The sequence below is a fragment of the Diuraphis noxia genome, unplaced genomic scaffold, assembly GCF_037042655.1.
Source record: "Diuraphis noxia isolate RWA-SAM2 unplaced genomic scaffold, SU_Dnox_SAM2 contig0003, whole genome shotgun sequence".
Lineage (NCBI taxonomy): Eukaryota > Metazoa > Arthropoda > Insecta > Hemiptera > Aphididae > Diuraphis > Diuraphis noxia.
In genome coordinates, this window is record NW_028301713.1 from 74,607,179 (window position 1) to 74,625,876 (window position 18,698).

Below are 18,698 nucleotides of genomic sequence, written 5' to 3' on the forward strand. Positions count from 1 at the left end.
GTATGTTTATAATTTTATTGATATTCAACAGTCATTTAAAACGATTTAATCACATTAAAATATATTATATAGGACTATAGGATTAGGATATATTGAAATTTTGATAGGTTTTGACTCGACCAAATAGTATCCTGACAGTGAAATCTACATTCTACACGGAAATATCGAGCTAGGTGTGGGTGTTTGGTTTTGATTCATAATTATTTTTAGGCAGTGTTCTAATGTTTTGGAAAATTGAATATTAATTATAGTGTTTTAATAAAAATATTATTTATTTTTTGGTTAATATGAATTTCTTGAATCCTTATCATATAAAAGTTTATTTTGTTACCTAGTTAGAAATAATTAAAATATAATTTATAAAGCTATACTAGTTCAAATTTATATTATATTATTTTGTAGAAAATAAATATTTAATGCTTACTATACGTATCGTGGTCGTGTAATATTACCTATCGGCTATCATACCTATAAGTATACCGAATGATCTATTAAACATAAAACATTCATTGTTTGAAGTTTAGTTCAACGGAGTTAAGTGGTATAGCACTAATGCGTTATAGCAATATACTGTAAAATGTTGCTTCACTATTATGTTCATCTCAACCTTAAAATTTATTATAGCTATATCCTATATATGACTTAGTTTTTGTAACAAAATTACTAGAAAAGCATTTATTTAATATAAGTTCATTAACTACAAATTGTTAGATACGACAAAAGTTAAATGTTGTAGGTACTATCATATACCCAAATTTTACAAATTTTTCAGTCATTACTCCTTACATCCTCACAAATTTTAATTTTAAGTTTAATTTCCAACATTTTGTCATTTTAAAACTACAAGTCGTCATTTAATTTTTAAATATTTATAATTTAATTTTGTAGAACACTTTTTACATTCATACTTATTGATGCAGGTATACCGATCAACATAAGTATTTGAATGTACTTTGTAAATACGGTGTATTTACAATATGTGTGGCACGTCATAATCTCATAATACACTTTTCCAAAAGTCATAAATAAAACTGTAATTACAGTCACTTTGATAAAACGATTTGATACTACCTACGATTCCGGTACTCCGAATTCCAATACAGTTAATTTATCAGCTATTTATTGAATTACTAAGATTTCACATATTCCTGGAAATAATATTGTAAGATAATAATTTTAAAAAAAAAAAACTGTTACCTGTATAAATATGTGACAATTTTATAAAATAATGTTAAAATTTGGAAAAAGTACTAAATGAAAGGAAAAATAAAAATAAATGTTAATTCTTTGCAATCAGAGTTATTCAAAAAAATAAAAATGTATTTGTATTAGAAAAATTATCTTGCTATTAGAAAATCGTATGCTACAAAATCTGAGCCATACTCTAATGCATAAATTAATGTATATCACAAATGTTATTTTTATAGATCGAAATATTAAAGATAATATTCTCATTGTGTTTTAAAATATGGAATTAAAAATGCATATAGTCATTAAAAAATGTTTAAAAATAATGAAAATTTATTTTTTGTCACGCCTGCGCCGAAAGTTTAGTTGTCGATGATGGTTCAAGTGTTGGGAAGCGACCTTTTTTTCTTCCAGAGGATGATAAAGTGGAAATCCCAAAAAAGTCCTGAGCTTGCACAACCAGGCATTAATATCTATAACACGGTTTTACAAAACATGGGCTTTTGGTTAAATATGATATTCACATGACGCGTGACGCGCAATCATTGGGGAAGTGCGTTAGACGTTACCGATAAATTTATCAACTTGCTTTTACAGCTTATGGTTGGTATACCAAAATAACTAAATAACATTTCTTCCATGAACTTGTTTTTTGCGGAAGAGTCTGGTTGTTAAATTGATCCTTGCATTACCTTTGCCTGCGTGATCGATAGCGTAGAAGCGACAGAAGCGTATGATAAAAACAATAGTATGTGTGGATCGTGCGGAAAGGCAATTACAGTCTTAGTTCGTTTCCCGACCTTGCTACATAGTATATTATATCTTAGTAAAATGTTGTACTTTTTGATGATTTAAAATTTTGTAAAAGAAATATTTATCTACCTACCTATACAAAATATAATAGTTAAAATAACTTAAAAATCAAATTGGCTGATTTTAAAAACTGTCTAATTTAATTTATATTTTTATGGCACTTGAGAATCATGTGTTTACAACTTTCGTTTTTTATTTTCTATGCAAAATAAAAATATTAAAATTAGAAACTTTCTTCACAAAATATATTATACATTTATAATGTTGCATAAGTAAGTTGGTGTTATATGTGAAAACGCTACGTGCAAATTATGTTAATACTTTATATCGATAAATTTCACGCAAATTAAATCTATACACTGAATATTACGACAATTTTTGAACTATTAAATTTAATCTTTAAATAAGAAAGAAACCAGGCGACGCACGATTAACGAAATAGACTTTGTCGGAATTGTTAGAATAATCATATATTCTACAAGAAGGCCAATAAAGAAGTGCTTTGTTTTTATGGTTTTTTAATTATTTTTATATACAGCATTTTTTTACAAATAGTACAGAAGTTTTATGAGGTTTTTATTTTTAGACTGAAATTTGGACTCAAAAATGATCATTTTCCTGTTGTTTTCAAGAAAATTTCTAACCATACCTAAAGTGATTATAAATGTGAAAATATGTAGGAAATTCTTCTTGTCTTAATCTTTGGAATATATTATTATCAAACTCCAATAGGCAATAAGAGTAAGAGTAGCGGAGGATACACTATATCGAAAGCAGATCCCGTACGTAAACACAGTACGAATCGGTGATAGTACACAAGTATATATTACATAACAGTAGGTATTTAGGTATTTATAATAATACATAGTCAATTAAGATATCCATACGCTTATATAAAAATTAATATGGTGAACCGAAGGTCAACGGATTTGCGAGAAACATCACTACCACTCGCATTTATATAGCGACGGGAAGATCTGCACGATTATCATTATAATTAATATTTAATACCACCCTCTATGTGAACACCGAATGAAAGTCTCGATCAACGAGCTGTAGTTGTAGCCTGTAGGTGTATATAATATTATACATTATACACACTCGATATAAATGAAATATAATATTCTATAGTAATAATTACAACGGTTATCGGAGAAAACTTCGGTGACTACTAACACGGATAGAGAAACAAACTGAACAACAACTACCTACAATATTGTATATTATATGCGTATATAATAGACTACATTTTTTATAGTAAGTTATAAAAAATTATATTATACGCCCATAATAATTGTATATGACGCAGCCCTCACTAAATGTTTGTATGTATCGGTAGGTATTAAAACATTAAAAATTAATTTATTATTATTTTACTATAATCAATCTTTCGGATTTTTTTGTGTTAGATTTAGTTATTAGTACTTATATGGCTATATGTATATAATATTTACGCCATAGGTGTAATATACATATGTATAGGTAATATATATAGATTACTGTTGATTCTATCAGTGTAAAGACACTCGTTATTCAAAAAAATATTTACGTTACATAATTTAATCATTAAGGAAATATCTTATAAATTATTTATTAGTTTTTAACTTTTTTAATGTGTACATAATACTTTTGATTTCATAATCCAAAGCAGAATATTTTTAATCAGCGTAACGTTGATGCACACGTCAATCACATAAAATGTTGATTTACTTCTCCGTTCATTTAAAACTAATCTAGTACTAATAATTTATAATTAAGTAACTACTAGTTTGAATTTGAATTTTTATGTATTAAACACTATAAAAAAATAATGTGCTTTGGAAGAAATTTAATAACGCATGTTATTATTCAAAAACTGTAAATTATTAAAACATAACTTATAATTTTGTATTGTAATAATGATTTATATTATACTTTAATTTAAATTTTAAATATATAAATATATTTTCAAATACGTTAATATTTTTTGAAATAATAATGAGTCTTAATATGTTAAAAAAATCACTTCATTTAAACTTTAAAGTGTATACGTGATTCGAAATATATAAGTAACTATAATATGTGACTAAAAATAAATAAAAATAAAAATAATACAACAATATTTGAAAATTTCCGATAACCTACATTATGTACATAAAGTATTAAACCTTTACCAGCAGAAAACCAAAAAAACAAAGTTGAATTCTCAAAATCATTTAAATTAAGTATAATATATATAGGTTCATATTATAACTAATAGGTTCCTATAATCTTGATTTGATATTCATTTAACAATAAATTTTATGTAAAAAACTTTTTAATTCTAAGCGCCTATGCGTAATATAATGTCGGTTATCTATTAAAAAGTCAATTATAATAATGTTTAAGGTTGTTGCTTTAAAAAAGTAAAAAAAAGTCACCATATCAGGGAAAAGATCCACTGACTTACGACAACACCTTTGCCGTATTTTATTGCATTATTTTAGTACAAAATAATATGAACCATACGTCTTATTAACACGTAGGTACTTACGAAGCGCACAATAATATTATATTATGCAGATAAAATATTTGTATGATACGATCTGTGTGTGCACGCGCGCGGGTGTGTGTGTGTGTAGATAATAATATAATGGGTATATATAATAGTTTGTTACGGGTACATAATGCATATGTTTTACACTTATAAGTTATAACAATATTATTGTTTATGTTATGCGTGCACAGTGCACACGCTGTATACTTATAAACGCACTTTTATTATATACACGCTTGCGACCGCGGTATATTGTGTAGGTACACGCATATTAAACCACACACTACTGCTGCTGCTGTTGCTGATGCTGCACATCACGTGCATTCCAATCACGTTTCTCGATACGGACCGACCGCTTCTGCACAGATACCGAAGATGACATTCGACCTCTCGGATCGATTCTTACGTAAAAAATCTTATTTACTTTTTATTTTTTATTCCACTTATTCCGCCGGTTTTGTTTTATTATTACCATTATCATTGGGTATTTTCTTTTTAGTTCCGTCGCGCAAACGTCGACTGTCGTTTCTCCGTGTTTTTGGATTCTCGTACCTTTATGGTTTATACGCATTATAATAATAATATTATAGTGTGTATAATATTATTATTAATTATTATTGATTGGCGTGCTTGTCGCCCGGAGCGCGGCTGTTACCGGGCCCACGTCGCTTTCGCTAGTCCCCCCAGGAGAGATGTGCACACGTATACGATTTTTTTTTTATTTTATACTTATTTTTCATACATAAACGTCTTTCCAGTACCTATACCTATAATACCTGTGTAATTTTTCTCCGATACGTGTCGCGGTGATTAATTGTCTTGGACGCGCGAACGCCGGTATATCTATATTTTTTTTTATTATTTTTTTTGTTGTTGTTGATGTCGTCGTCAGTTTTTAAATCCTTCAATTATTTTTTATGACGCTATAATTTCGAACTCGTCGCCTGAAACACCAAATATTATAATGTATGCAAGTGATGTGTGCGGCTTATAATATGTTACATTATAATATATCAGTATAGTAGGCTCTAGGTATAGTAATAGTTGATTAATACGATCATAACGCCCGAGCAAGCTTATAGCATTTTTATCTATACAAGTACCTGATCGTATATTTTAAACATATTATATACATAGTTTTGTGTATTTATATTATGTGTATACCGGAACTGAAGAGAAGTAAATTTTCCCCAAACGAGTCACGACTTTATTTTATTTTCAGTATAGGACATATTTATGTACCCATCTATTATAATTTACAGACATACAACTATACGCGTATCTCATCGTCGGTAACATTCCCCAAAACGTTTGTGATCGGATGTTTGAATAATGTTATTAATTTATTATCGTAAGTATTAAATATATGGTATATAAATAAGTATCTAGTAAGTATTCTATAATGTATACATATAAAATATATATTAATTTTTTTTCTATAAGGTTGACAACTTCTGTAGTGCGGATCTACGTTTATTACTAGTGATTTTGACTTCACACGTAAGCGCAAAAATAATAATAATATGCTATAAACATATACATGATACCGAAGAATTGTACCTCATTCAAAACTAACAGCAGAAATGGTGGAATTTAATGTTCTATATTTCAAGCTGAATATTATAGTCGTTAGGGCTTCTATATCTTTTAATCAAGAATGTATTGATTGTTCACTGAAATAAAATAATAATATACAGACACGTAGTATACAAACCATTGATTACTATGATATATATATAGCTGATGATTGTAAAATCCATTTTTGCAACCTAATATATCACATAGATTTTGAAAATCACGTCCATCAAAATATGAAAAAATATTGGTTTTTATAATCCTAAACTCTAAAGTGTACTATATTGCAGATAATAATAAATTCAAAACGAAATAGTTCTATAAGAACAATATTTTTAAATATTTAAAAGTGAATAAGTAAATATAATTTATAAATGTAAAGTTAATCTTATTTATTTTTTTTGTGATTTAGCATAGTAGGTAATATAACATTTAAAGCCAAATTAAAAAAAAACAAAAAAACAAAAAAACAATACTAAAATTAATAGGTGTTAAAAATCATATTGCATGCTCAGTTCATTTAAAATATTCACTAATCATTAAATACTGTCAATACTAATTGATGAACTCATGTACATACTTGCCTATATAATATGAACTGTATCGGTACGTATAGTTGATTTGTAATAATTGTGATAATACATATAAATGGAGTTTTATATTATTGCGTTATTTGGTGAACTATAGCTTTAAGTATTGTATAAGTAGATAATATGAACATGTGAAAAAAGTTTTAAAAAGAAAATGCTTCATAGGCAAAAATAATATAGTTGTATTTTATGGTGATAATTTTACTTTACAAGTGCTTATCGGCTATCACAGCCTCACAGGTATATAATATATAATATGTACATCTGTTGTAGAAGTTTATATATTTTTTAAATTATTATCATGCCTTTTACGATAATGTCGCCAACGGTAATATCTTATGTATATAGTATATATAGTGATCCTTGTAATTAAATAATTTAAAAAAAATTATGATCTCATTTCTAACTGTAGAAAATGTAGATTAGCTAACACCTTCTTGAAACGTCTCCACTTCAATTTCCAAATTCATCGCAATCCTCTCATCTCCTAACAGTCCTAACTATTTGTTTATATTATTACCCTGGCGATCCCGGAAAATAACAGAATTGGAAATGATGCCGTGACCTCCAATTTGAATAAATACTCTCGCATACCAAGACATTTCATTAATGGATAGATTCTATTATTCTTCGTGCAAGATTAAAACATAACCTCCTACTAAACATACGGTCACTTTCGCTGACAGGTTGTAAAATATATTTATAGTGAACAGAAAAAAAAACTATCATGATAATGAATAAATAAATATAATTTAATGCTTTAATTAAAATAAATTAAATGATTATAAGGTACAACGTGAAAAAAACATTTTTTCAAGTCTCAATTGGATAATTTGAGAATATAAAACGTGGCACGTCGTTGTTGGAGAAGTCGGATGGTGTTTGGGCCGTGGTCGAAGAGTAATACGAAGTCCCGTATTTTTGTTGTTGTTGTTGTTGTTGTTGTTGATGATGATGTTTAGCATTTTCACCCTTACGCACTGGGCACAGGCACGGTACCCATTTCACGTCGGAATTTAAATGAGTTTCAAAGATAGATTGCAACTGAAAAAAGACAATCATTTGTTCACCAAATTAGACATAGAATCATAGTATACCTAGCTTTTATCTATTTTATTTTATTTATTTATTTTTTTCAATATGAATAACAAATAATTTAAACAAAAAACTTCCATATACAATATAATGATATATTGTATGATATTCTTTGTTGGCACAAAGTACCGTAATAGTTCGAATGATTATAATAATAATAATATAAATATAAAAACAGTTAAAGGAGAAAAGGCGAGAATGGCTACTATGACTATTTACATACCCGTACTTTGGACAATGCATGCGTATACCTATCCAATGTAAATCTATATATATATATATTATAGGTATGCCAATAGGCGTATTTTGCACAACATCTATGGAAATCACGCTTTCTTCGAGAATCCCACATTTTAATTCAGTATCATTGAAATAAAAATAGTAAAAAGTAAGTAAGTAAATAAAATAAAAGTTAACAGAATGAGTAGTTGTTGTTCGGAGAGTTAAAATCTATATACATATAATACGGCCGAAGATATACGCAGAAACAATGGTCCTTATGAAATCAGTCGGTGGGATCGCTTGGCAGTAGTAAAGAAGACTTTAACGAACGATTGAAAGGAGCTGACTATCACAGACATCGCAAAAAGCTAAACACACGCCCATCATGTCAATTAATATTATTGTTTAAAAGTGGTGTAGGTATCATACCTAAGGTATGTACGCACTAGGTAATACGCAAAAACACGCGTACGCGCAGTTATATACGATAAAACAAAAAATGTAAATCGAAGAAGAAAGCCGAGATTCCTGCGTATAGATTGCCTCATTTGATGTGGCGGGAGGGGGTGAGAAATAAGAATTTGAAAATATCACGTGTAAACGACTAGTATATACCTATATATTGTTTAAATGAAACAACGGAGAATATAATGATACAATAATCATAATTTATATAAGACATATAACTATATAAGTATATACTTATACTCTTATATATGTATATATATATATTATGTGTGTGTGTGTGTGTGTAAATACGACTATTACTGCAGAGGCACATAAATATATTTCGGTCTACTGAATCGTCTGAATCTATACGGAGGAGCAGTGCATAACCTGTTATTGGTATACTTCATAGCCGTATTACAAGTAAATTATACGCTCGAGCTATACGGTGTACGCTATTACGGAGTGGAAACACGACGTGAAATTCTAGGGGGAAAACTCGATAATATACTGATATTGTGTGTACCTAGTATCTATAATTCCCAGTACCTACTACCTATATAATAATGTAGTAGGTATGTATTATATACCTATACAAACCATTAAGAGACGTGCAATGCCGCTATACCACGATTAGGATGCTGCAGTGAGCGTTTTAATTTTACGACTGTCATAACGCGGCGCTGTGTGCTCCGATATACATATACATACAATGTATGTCATACATACATTGATACAATGATACATGCATATGTATATATTATTAAGAAAACTGTCAGTTGACGTAGTCGTTATGGTATTGTCACGTGTGGATGGGACGTATTTTTTTTTAATGAATATAGACTGACAAAGAAAATACAAATATACAATGCTAGGCGATTCACTTGGAGTGCCTTTACGGATATACCTACGTTGAAAGTGTACCACCGTGTGCTCGTAAAGGTTGTGCAAGAAGCCATCACAGAGTTGACAAATCCGATTTAGATCATGACGAAGGACGAACTATCTGTATTAATAATTGATACTTACACGTTATTTTTGTTTTTGATATTTCACGCGTAAGTATTCAACTCCCTAGTATTAATTAAACTAATTTTTATTTACATATTATCATTTTGCTTGAATCGGAAAAATATTTGAATGATATAGACAACTGAAATTAGCGTCCCTGATGATTCAATGATTTATTATGCTTCCTCCTATTACTCGAATACTCATAAACGGGTATAGATAATATTATGCGTTATTATAAATACGCTACAGGCATAATATCATATTTTATAATGAGTTAAAGTAAGAAAATCGGTAAATACGAACCATTTCTGGTTTTTAAAAAGTGCAAGACAAAGTGCTTGTAATTTAAATGTATGCAAATAGGGTTTATAATTTTAAAACTAACTATAAATCAAAAATGATAAATGACCCGAAAAATGAATCATTGCTATAATTGATATTACACTTATATGCTAACACATCCACTGTGGATGATTTCCAAAAAGTTAATAAACTAAATTAATTCTTGTGCTCGGCAACATAATAGAAAAGTATCAAACAAGCGTGGGATCGATTAAATTCTACAGCAAACGTTCGCATTAATTGTAGGTACAAGTCCACATTGTAAATATAACTTATCGAAGGGAAATCGAAACATACGTATATATACCTATATCTATCATCAGATAAGTATACGCGATTTCACCGAATATCGTACCTAAGGATTCCGAAGTTTGTGCAAGTACACTCAATAATACACTATATGATATCGTTTAACGCAATCCTATATAATTACGTCGATAATCCTTTCGCATTAAGCATATAATAACAAAAGCTGGTGACAATATTTAATCACGAATAACATTCATATATTTCATCCCTGGGAACGGGCCGGACTCTCACGCGGAGTGATCACCGAATCCATCTACGTATACACTATACATCACTTGCTATATTATCGGCGCAAACGAGCAAAAACAAGTAGATTTATGACGAATAAACGTGTGTGTATGTGTGTGTTAGATATAATAATAATATACACTATAAGAAGGTATACGCGGGAGACTTGAACGAGCGAAAAACCCTCTTCGCTTTGTACCTATTTTTACTATACTATAAATCTCACGGTTACAATCGGCACATCCGCGCGCGCTATCGGCGTTGTGAATATAATATGCGCGTATATAGAGGCATTACGCAGATACAGATAGATAGGTATTATAGGCAAGTAAGGTATATATACACAATGTACATGTAGTACCTGCACGGACGAGAAGATATTATACCGCGTACATGTCATACGGCTCGCCGCCGGTCGTGCTCGTCGATTTCTGCTCTCTCTCGCGCGTCTCGTTCAAACCCATAAGCATACGCGCACAGGGTTTGACCTTCGGTGTCACTTTCTTCGATCACGAACACTGAACGGACACAACAGCTCACACACACGTGATTATTATATGCACGCCGCACACGTGGAGGCTTCGGAAACGGTTTAGAATAAAATACGAAGGTGTATAATATTATATTATATAAAATATAATGTATATAGGCTGCAAAGTATACGGGAGAGAAGAAAATTACCTATACATAAATATAATAATATATAGGTACGCATAACAGGCGCATTATAGAAAATCTCTTTTAGCTTTTTCATTCCGTTGTCGGTTTTTTTCGTCCGCGATCCTCGAACTCGATAAACTGCTGCAGTATACTCACGGCGGCGTACACACTACACGTATCGAGCTTATTATTTATACACATGTACATCGTATACACATAAGGACACGTATGAGAAGCGCAGCACCCCTACAGATGAGATGACCATGGTAACGATAGTATAGTATCACTAATTAGGTATAGACGTGATATTAAAACATTGACGATCTATAAAATATTACATTGAAAGCACCACGAAAACTCGCCCGCCTACAACCGATTCACGAGATTTCCGAACTGCCTTTACACGACACTGATATAAATGAAACATAAAATGCATGGCAAAATTATAGAGCATTATTATATAGTATATAGTACATTTATATATATAATAATAATTGTAATAATAACTATATAAGACGAATTGACGAATGTATATATAATAGTTTGACTATTTAATACTATATATAGGTACGCGCGTCATCCACCCATAATGTACGAATAAATGAAATAAACTAATGTATGTTATTCGAGCTTTTACCTTTGTAATTTATATTCTACCAGCCTATAGAACATTTTGAATTTTGATAAACAAAACGTATCAATACAAAGTATAAGCCTTAAAAAAATGCACAGTCATAATATTTTATCATATTATCAGTGATATGAATACAATAAATGTGAAATAAATATCCTTAAGCACGCTTACATCGTAGAGGGCGATTAATTACAAATGTGGTGTAATCATCTTCAAAAACCATAATTAATTTGTAATCATTGTCTGAATTTAACTCCTTGTCGATTAAATCAATTTCACACCGATAGTCGAATGAACGGTGTAAAATTGGTTTAACGATAAGTCTCTTTCTCGGCATATTACACTGTTTATTCGGGTGATCTTGAATTTCCTTGAAAAAAATGATCATAATATATCATATAAGTATATGATTTAAGGATCGTATTTAATATTTATCTCATGAAGTCAGTTCCTGGTTTTATATGTTATTAATTATTTTTGCGCAGTTAGGCGTAAATATATTAAGATACCTACCTATACATTTTTTTCATATTCAACTGATAAAAATGGATATAATAAATCCAATATTAATAATGTCTTATATCAACAAATTAAAAATTAAAAATACATGTCCTATCGGCAGAGGTTAAAGTGGGGAAAAATTCCAGAGGGGACTGATGTCTCCATAAAGTTTTAAGCGTTCCATATATAATTTTAGGTATAATGTCTAATATATAAAATCCTAATTTGTTAAAGGGGACGCTTTTTAACCGCCGTCAGAGGTAAGGGGACTGAGTCCTCCTGCGTCCCCCTCCACTTTAACCCCTGCCTATCGGAACACCCAACGTTTTGCCGATATTTATTGATATTTCGACATTATAGTTTATAACTCGTTCCAATAAACACATATTTTTAGAACATATTATATTTAAATTAAATTAAAAAATCACAAAGCAACTAATAAAACATATCATGAAAACTAAGCATTATATCAATCATAATATTTTAGTTCTGTAATTGTCTATCGTTTACCAAACTATTATAGACTTAAAATTATTTCCGCAGTGTTGAACGGATAAAAACTAAAAATTGTCCACGTGAACGCATGAAGTAAGAATGAACAATAAAATATTATTAAGTATTCGATAAATAGATCACTAACACAAACGTCTAAATAGTAAATTATGACATATTATTTGTTAACGTTTATAAATTTATAATATGATGAGTTATAATAATTTATACATTTTAAAATATTTGAAAGTACTTTAATTAGCAGTTTTGGATGTCAACCACTATGATGCTTAGTTTAAACACATTTATTTACAGCCTACAGACGCTCCTTAAGGCTTAGACCATAATACGAGTATAGTAGGTATACTAGTGGCACATTACTCAGAACGTAATGAATAGTCGGCAGTTAATTTTCTCGCTAGACACGCGGGTGATGATTTACACGCACGAGGCACGACTAACAAAAATGAAAATTGAATTAAATCGCGTGCTTAAATGAATGACGAAACATTGTAACATCTATTCGATGATTTGATTCATTTAAATCAAATGTAAATTCACTCGTCACGCATTGCGTACAACTACTATGAATATAAGTAAACGTCAAACGACAAGCATTTAATGTTGAGGATATGATAAATACGAAATACGTCCTATTGTATATTATTACACGTCATAAATATGATAGGAAATTTATCAAATGAAAATTAGAAGATGTTGCAACTGTGCAAATTATAAATGTAGGTAAATATTATATATATAAATATTTTATATATATAATATAATAATATATACCTAGCGTTATTTACTAAGTATGTATGGTGACCCAAAATTACATTCTTGTTTTAATAATAGTAATATATATATATATGTATATGTATATTAAAATTTTAAGCACTCAAATACGTAATCCATTTATAAGCTTATATTTTTAGTTAGTCATTAAATGTAATTAAAAAAGTAAAAACATCTACCAAACACTACCTTTACCTAATGAAAAATGAAAATACATATTTTATTATACATATTTCATATTATGTAAGTGTGCCAGTTAAACATAATCGGGTCTTTATGTTGTAATAAAATGCAGAGATTAAACTTTAAATGGTCAGGTCACAAAACTTTTAATATTTTATTGAATTAGTTATAATAATATGTTTAATATTATTAAGTTTTGAACAATTTTTAAATTGATTGCATTTCAATACTGTCCTCATCACTTTTAAGTTTTAACTTAAATTATGCAAAAAAAAATATATATATAAATAATACTAGATATAATTATTACCTTTTGGTGTACAGGTATAGGTACGGCCGCTTGATTTGGTACAAAATTGTCACTAGATTCTGCTGGCTTAAACTTCATTTGCCACCAATGTGATTTTTCTTTTTGTGGAACTGGCCTATACAAAAATAATATGTACTGAATTAATTGACGAAAATATACAATTATTGAATACTTGTATGATAAAAATAATTTTTACTAATGCATGCTTAATGACAACTTTTTTTTTTTAAACTTTCACTTACTTTGATTGTTGGGCAACATTATCGACTGCAGGTGAAACGGGTGTACTTGACTTCTTCCGGGAAAACAGAGTTTGGTCCGTGCTCAAAACGCACAGGATTAGGATCAGGACCGCCTGCGTAACGAGAAGTATATAACTATTGTCGTATGGCATTAATAATATGTATATTATAATATTTATAATATGTATCAACATTTTAACGTTTGTCGTGATATAACTGTACAATTATTAATGAAATTAATTAAAATTGTACAATATTATATTGCCAACATGATTTACTATAGGCGCATAAAAAATATACATTTATGACATTAAAATTGTTAATATACACAAAATTGAATGTACATAATATGCGTAGTGTAAGTGTCATATTATAATTTTACGTACCGTAGGGGCGACGTGTTTGGCGTTGGAATACATGACGTGAATTGTGACGAAAGACTCGTTTTGGACGCTACCAACCCTATTTATATAGGCACGAATAAGAAGGTAGAGGTAGTCCTACTGCCTGGTGCTCCCGTACACCCACGGGAGGATGAAGACGAGGGTTACGAGGAGGAGATGTACGGTGTCGGTGCATCAAACACGAAACCGAAACGGATAATAATTATCTACTTCGGTGGAAACAGGAATTAAAACGAGATCGACAAACTGTGTTACCTATATAATATATATATACGTATTAACCTATAATAAGGGTACAATAATTTTCCCTTCGTCTTGGGCACATCATATGCGTGTAAGTACGCGCGCATTTCGTCCGGACCAACCTTGTGGTTCTACCACATTCCTGAATTGTTTAAGAGCTATATTTTTTATTTAGGAAATCCTAGAGGAGTCCAATAATGTATGTGTGTGTTAAACACAGCTCGTTTTTAAAGTTAATTCACTATATAGCATAAAAGCTATAAAATTATGTAGAAATATAAAAATGATTAAGAAAAGAATGCACCGGTATTCGTTAGAAATGAAGATGATTTTTTTTTTATTATTATTGTAAGCAAACTTGATATTAGCTTATCATCTAATTATAGTCTAAACCAAATACAAATAAAATAAATAAAATAAAATTTTAAATAGTTGTCTGATAAATTATACTTACTCACGTCCATAAATATTTAGATACGATAAACAAATAAAAACAAAAGAACAACACACTCTTAGAATGTTGACAAGTAATAGGTACTTATTGTTGAATAACATTATAATACGCGTAACCATTTTCAGCCAATGTATCTTTTTGGCCAATTTGTTATAATCGTTAAAACTATTTCAGTTATTACCAATGTAAACAATTAAAATCAAACAAATTTTTATTTTAAAACCATACAAACACAATCATCTACTTTATTAGTACTTTTTTGTCAAATATTTGCAAATTATTTATTTTCTTTATCATTGTTCTAATTGAGAAAAATTGTAATATATTTTTTTTCGTTGAACTCGTCAAACTACTTACCTATATTATTAAAAATATAGGAATGTATATTATTAACTAATTAAGCTACCTGCATCAATTAAGAACTTATTGTACTAACATGATCCAATGGTATATTTTATATATTATTTTAAAGATTAAGATTTTTTTTGCATATTTTGAACAATGAATATTAATTATAATATCTTTATGACTATATAATATAATACTACATTCACTAAATCTAATAGAATATATCGATAAATAGTCGACAATAGTATTATGGGTGTATATTTTTTTAGATATTATAGATATTGTATTACACCTTTATTTTATAAATATCTTTAAAATTTTCAAGTAATACACAATAATACACATAATTTTCTTTACAGTATTCAAATAAAATATCAAAAGTTTTTTTCTAAGTTTATTAATACATTTGAATTAAAATTAATATGAGAGCATATTTTATATGCAGGTGCAATTTTTTTTTACTTATACTTAATTATAACTAAGTACATAAATTATACAAATTTGTTTTTATATAAATAAGGAGGTATGTTTGATAGTAAATTGCATAATATTAAGTACATGTAATATCTCATCCATTTTGAAATGCTTTAGTGTCGGTACATGGTTTTCATCTTGATGGCTACATACACTACCTATATATCTTTTGAGAATTTTGAGATGTCAAAACTTCGTCATTTCATATCCACTTTGGTACAAGCAACGTAACAATATGCTACATAATCAGGACACATTTAAATTAAATCAAATCAATCTTCTATATCTCTAAATTCAAAAATAATCCAAGAGTAATGAGTATAATATAACCTAAACCAATTTAATATATTCCGTATAAATCATTTTTATATTTATTAAATCGATTGATCAATATTAGAATTTTAATTTGTTTAAACCAAGATTTTATATCAAATGTGAACTATACTAAATATTAATTATTATTGGAATTGGGCTGTATCTACTCCTAAAGATAGCCTTATTTATTGATATTCAATATCGATAGTCATTAGTAATACATTTCAAAGAAAATAATAAATTGCATTTCTAAACATGAATTATAAATATCTATAAATATGAGTCTTAAACAACTTTTCTGACCGTATATATATTTATAAAATGAGGAATATATTATAATGGCAGTCTTAAATGAACGAAAGTGAAAACTTGTGCGAAAAACTGGGGAGAGTACCTATGAAACATAGGTACTTGTCATTAAGTAAAAAAATTTCAATTTAATTTAGAAATGTTGAATTTCCACCGAAATAAAATTATGTTTTTCTAAATCAGTTATTGTTAAATGTGACGGGAAAATGAAAAGTGGTCATAATAGTTTTTATGGTTATACATTTTCCAAAGTTCTGCGAAGCTATTGAATATTGATTGTAGTAGGATTTATGAGATGTGCTTTTCAGTGATGTTCGTTTAAAATTGTTCATTAACACTCCAAGTGTTTGTCAAATTTTGATCAAGAAAGGAACCTTAAGTTCAATATTTTGGTTATTGGACTCCTATAAAAATTATGATGACTGATGATAAATTAAAAATTACCTTTAAATTAAATTTGATCAGCAATAAAATTTCAGGCTAGGCGATTTATGATGTAACATTTGAAATATTATATTCATTAGTATTACTTATAAATTATTGTTCTTGCACCTATCATCGTTTCTACTATAAGTATAAGTATTTTTTTTTTTTAATTTAAATATTTTTCAAATTAAAAATAAAGATCTTCAAACATTTGTGAATTAACCTATATAAGTTCTAAAAATGTTTAAATGAAATTTATTTTACTATTTTTTAATATTGGTGACGTGATCGCATGCGTGAAAATAATTTATGTGTGTTATATATAGGTACTATGTAAATATTACATTTCCTACCATACTAACTGCATATCCACACACTAAAAAACGTAAACAATGAAGTCCGACCAGCAATTAAACTATAAATAAAATATTATGAATTATGAGTATACACCGTTTGGACCACGTATAGATCATAATCTATACCCTGGTTTAGACAGAACGTTTTTAATAACCAAGCGTATCGTTTGCATTTGTTTTATCATCGTAGTATTGTGTCCGACAGGAACTACGCGTTGCTTATATACAAGTATATATTATATTACATTTTATGAATACACATAGTTATACATGTTAACCTGTAACAGATATTATTATAGGATAATCGTATATCGGTTTTTATGACTTATGAATAAATATTAGAAAAATAAAAATTATTGTACAATAAATTAAAAATTACTGTACGCAGTCTACTAAAAACATTATCATAATGAAAGTTGAAATACACGAAACACCCATCACCATAAATAGGTACGGTTTCATGTTAAAATAAATGAAAATAAGCACCTACGTTATGCATAGTGGATTGGAATTTTAATAGTTTAGCGATTTTGAAGAATAGCAAAATACATTTTAATTGAATTATTTAAATATTTTAAACATTCACTGCCTATATTATAGAATAACTTTTATTAATGTTATAAAAAGAATAAAAATAAAAATCAATATAAGACGTAACATTATAACAACCGTGCAATATAACAATATAAGTATAATAATCAATCAATAATTACCTTTTTTTAAAATTTTTTTTCCGTTAGTATCGAGAACCGGAGGAGGAACCATGGTGCCAATACTTCTCCTCCGGATAATCAATAATTACCTAGCATATATAATATACAAAAATAATAAAATGTTGTATACATTAATGTTTAGAATGTTTAGATACAAAATATAACTAAGTGTCAAGTATGATATTGTTATATTATACACACTGGTCATTGGTAGCCGAGTGTAGCATTGTATAGGTATAGATACTGTCACAATAGAATAGGTATGTGGAGTATAAAGCAGGGACTTTGGTTTTAATTTTTCCATCAACATTTTCATACTTTTTATTAAATACTCCGCATCTATATTATAAAGTAATTATAAATTATTTGATATGTACCCATTGGGTAGGTAATGCATTATAAATATCCTTGGCCCTACCAATAAATGCATTCATTCTGTTATAGTAATATTCAACATCTAAAATAAAAAAATTATTATTTGATTGATTAGATACCTATATA

General features: G+C 28.7%; 1 protein-coding gene and 1 long non-coding RNA gene across 3 annotated transcripts; one reads left to right on the plus strand and one right to left on the minus strand.

The window, feature by feature from the left end:
- The first annotated feature begins 4,810 nt into the window (after positions 1-4,810).
- LOC149057754 (uncharacterized) lies at positions 4,811-6,291 on the plus strand. Its single transcript, XR_016191225.1, has 3 exons — positions 4,811-4,922; positions 5,779-5,867; positions 5,960-6,291. It is a non-coding gene; the product is annotated as an uncharacterized LOC149057754 (long non-coding RNA).
- Positions 6,292-7,412: 1,121 nt separating this feature from the next.
- Positions 7,413-14,701, minus strand: LOC107164579 (uncharacterized). Of its 2 annotated transcripts, XM_089223789.1 has the most exons (5): positions 14,542-14,701; positions 14,156-14,268; positions 13,914-14,028; positions 11,804-12,002; positions 7,413-7,725 (listed from the first exon to the last, which is right to left on the minus strand). In XM_089223789.1, exons 1-5 carry the CDS (start codon positions 14,572-14,574, stop codon positions 7,709-7,711), a joined length of 477 nt encoding a protein of 158 aa, XP_089079915.1. In that variant the 5' UTR covers positions 14,575-14,701; the 3' UTR covers positions 7,413-7,708. The 2 variants fall into 2 exon arrangements, with proteins under 2 accessions (XP_089079915.1, XP_015367930.2); XM_015512444.2 differs by lacking the exon at positions 11,804-12,002 and having other exon boundaries at positions 14,542-14,700.
- Positions 14,702-18,698: the final 3,997 nt, after the last annotated feature.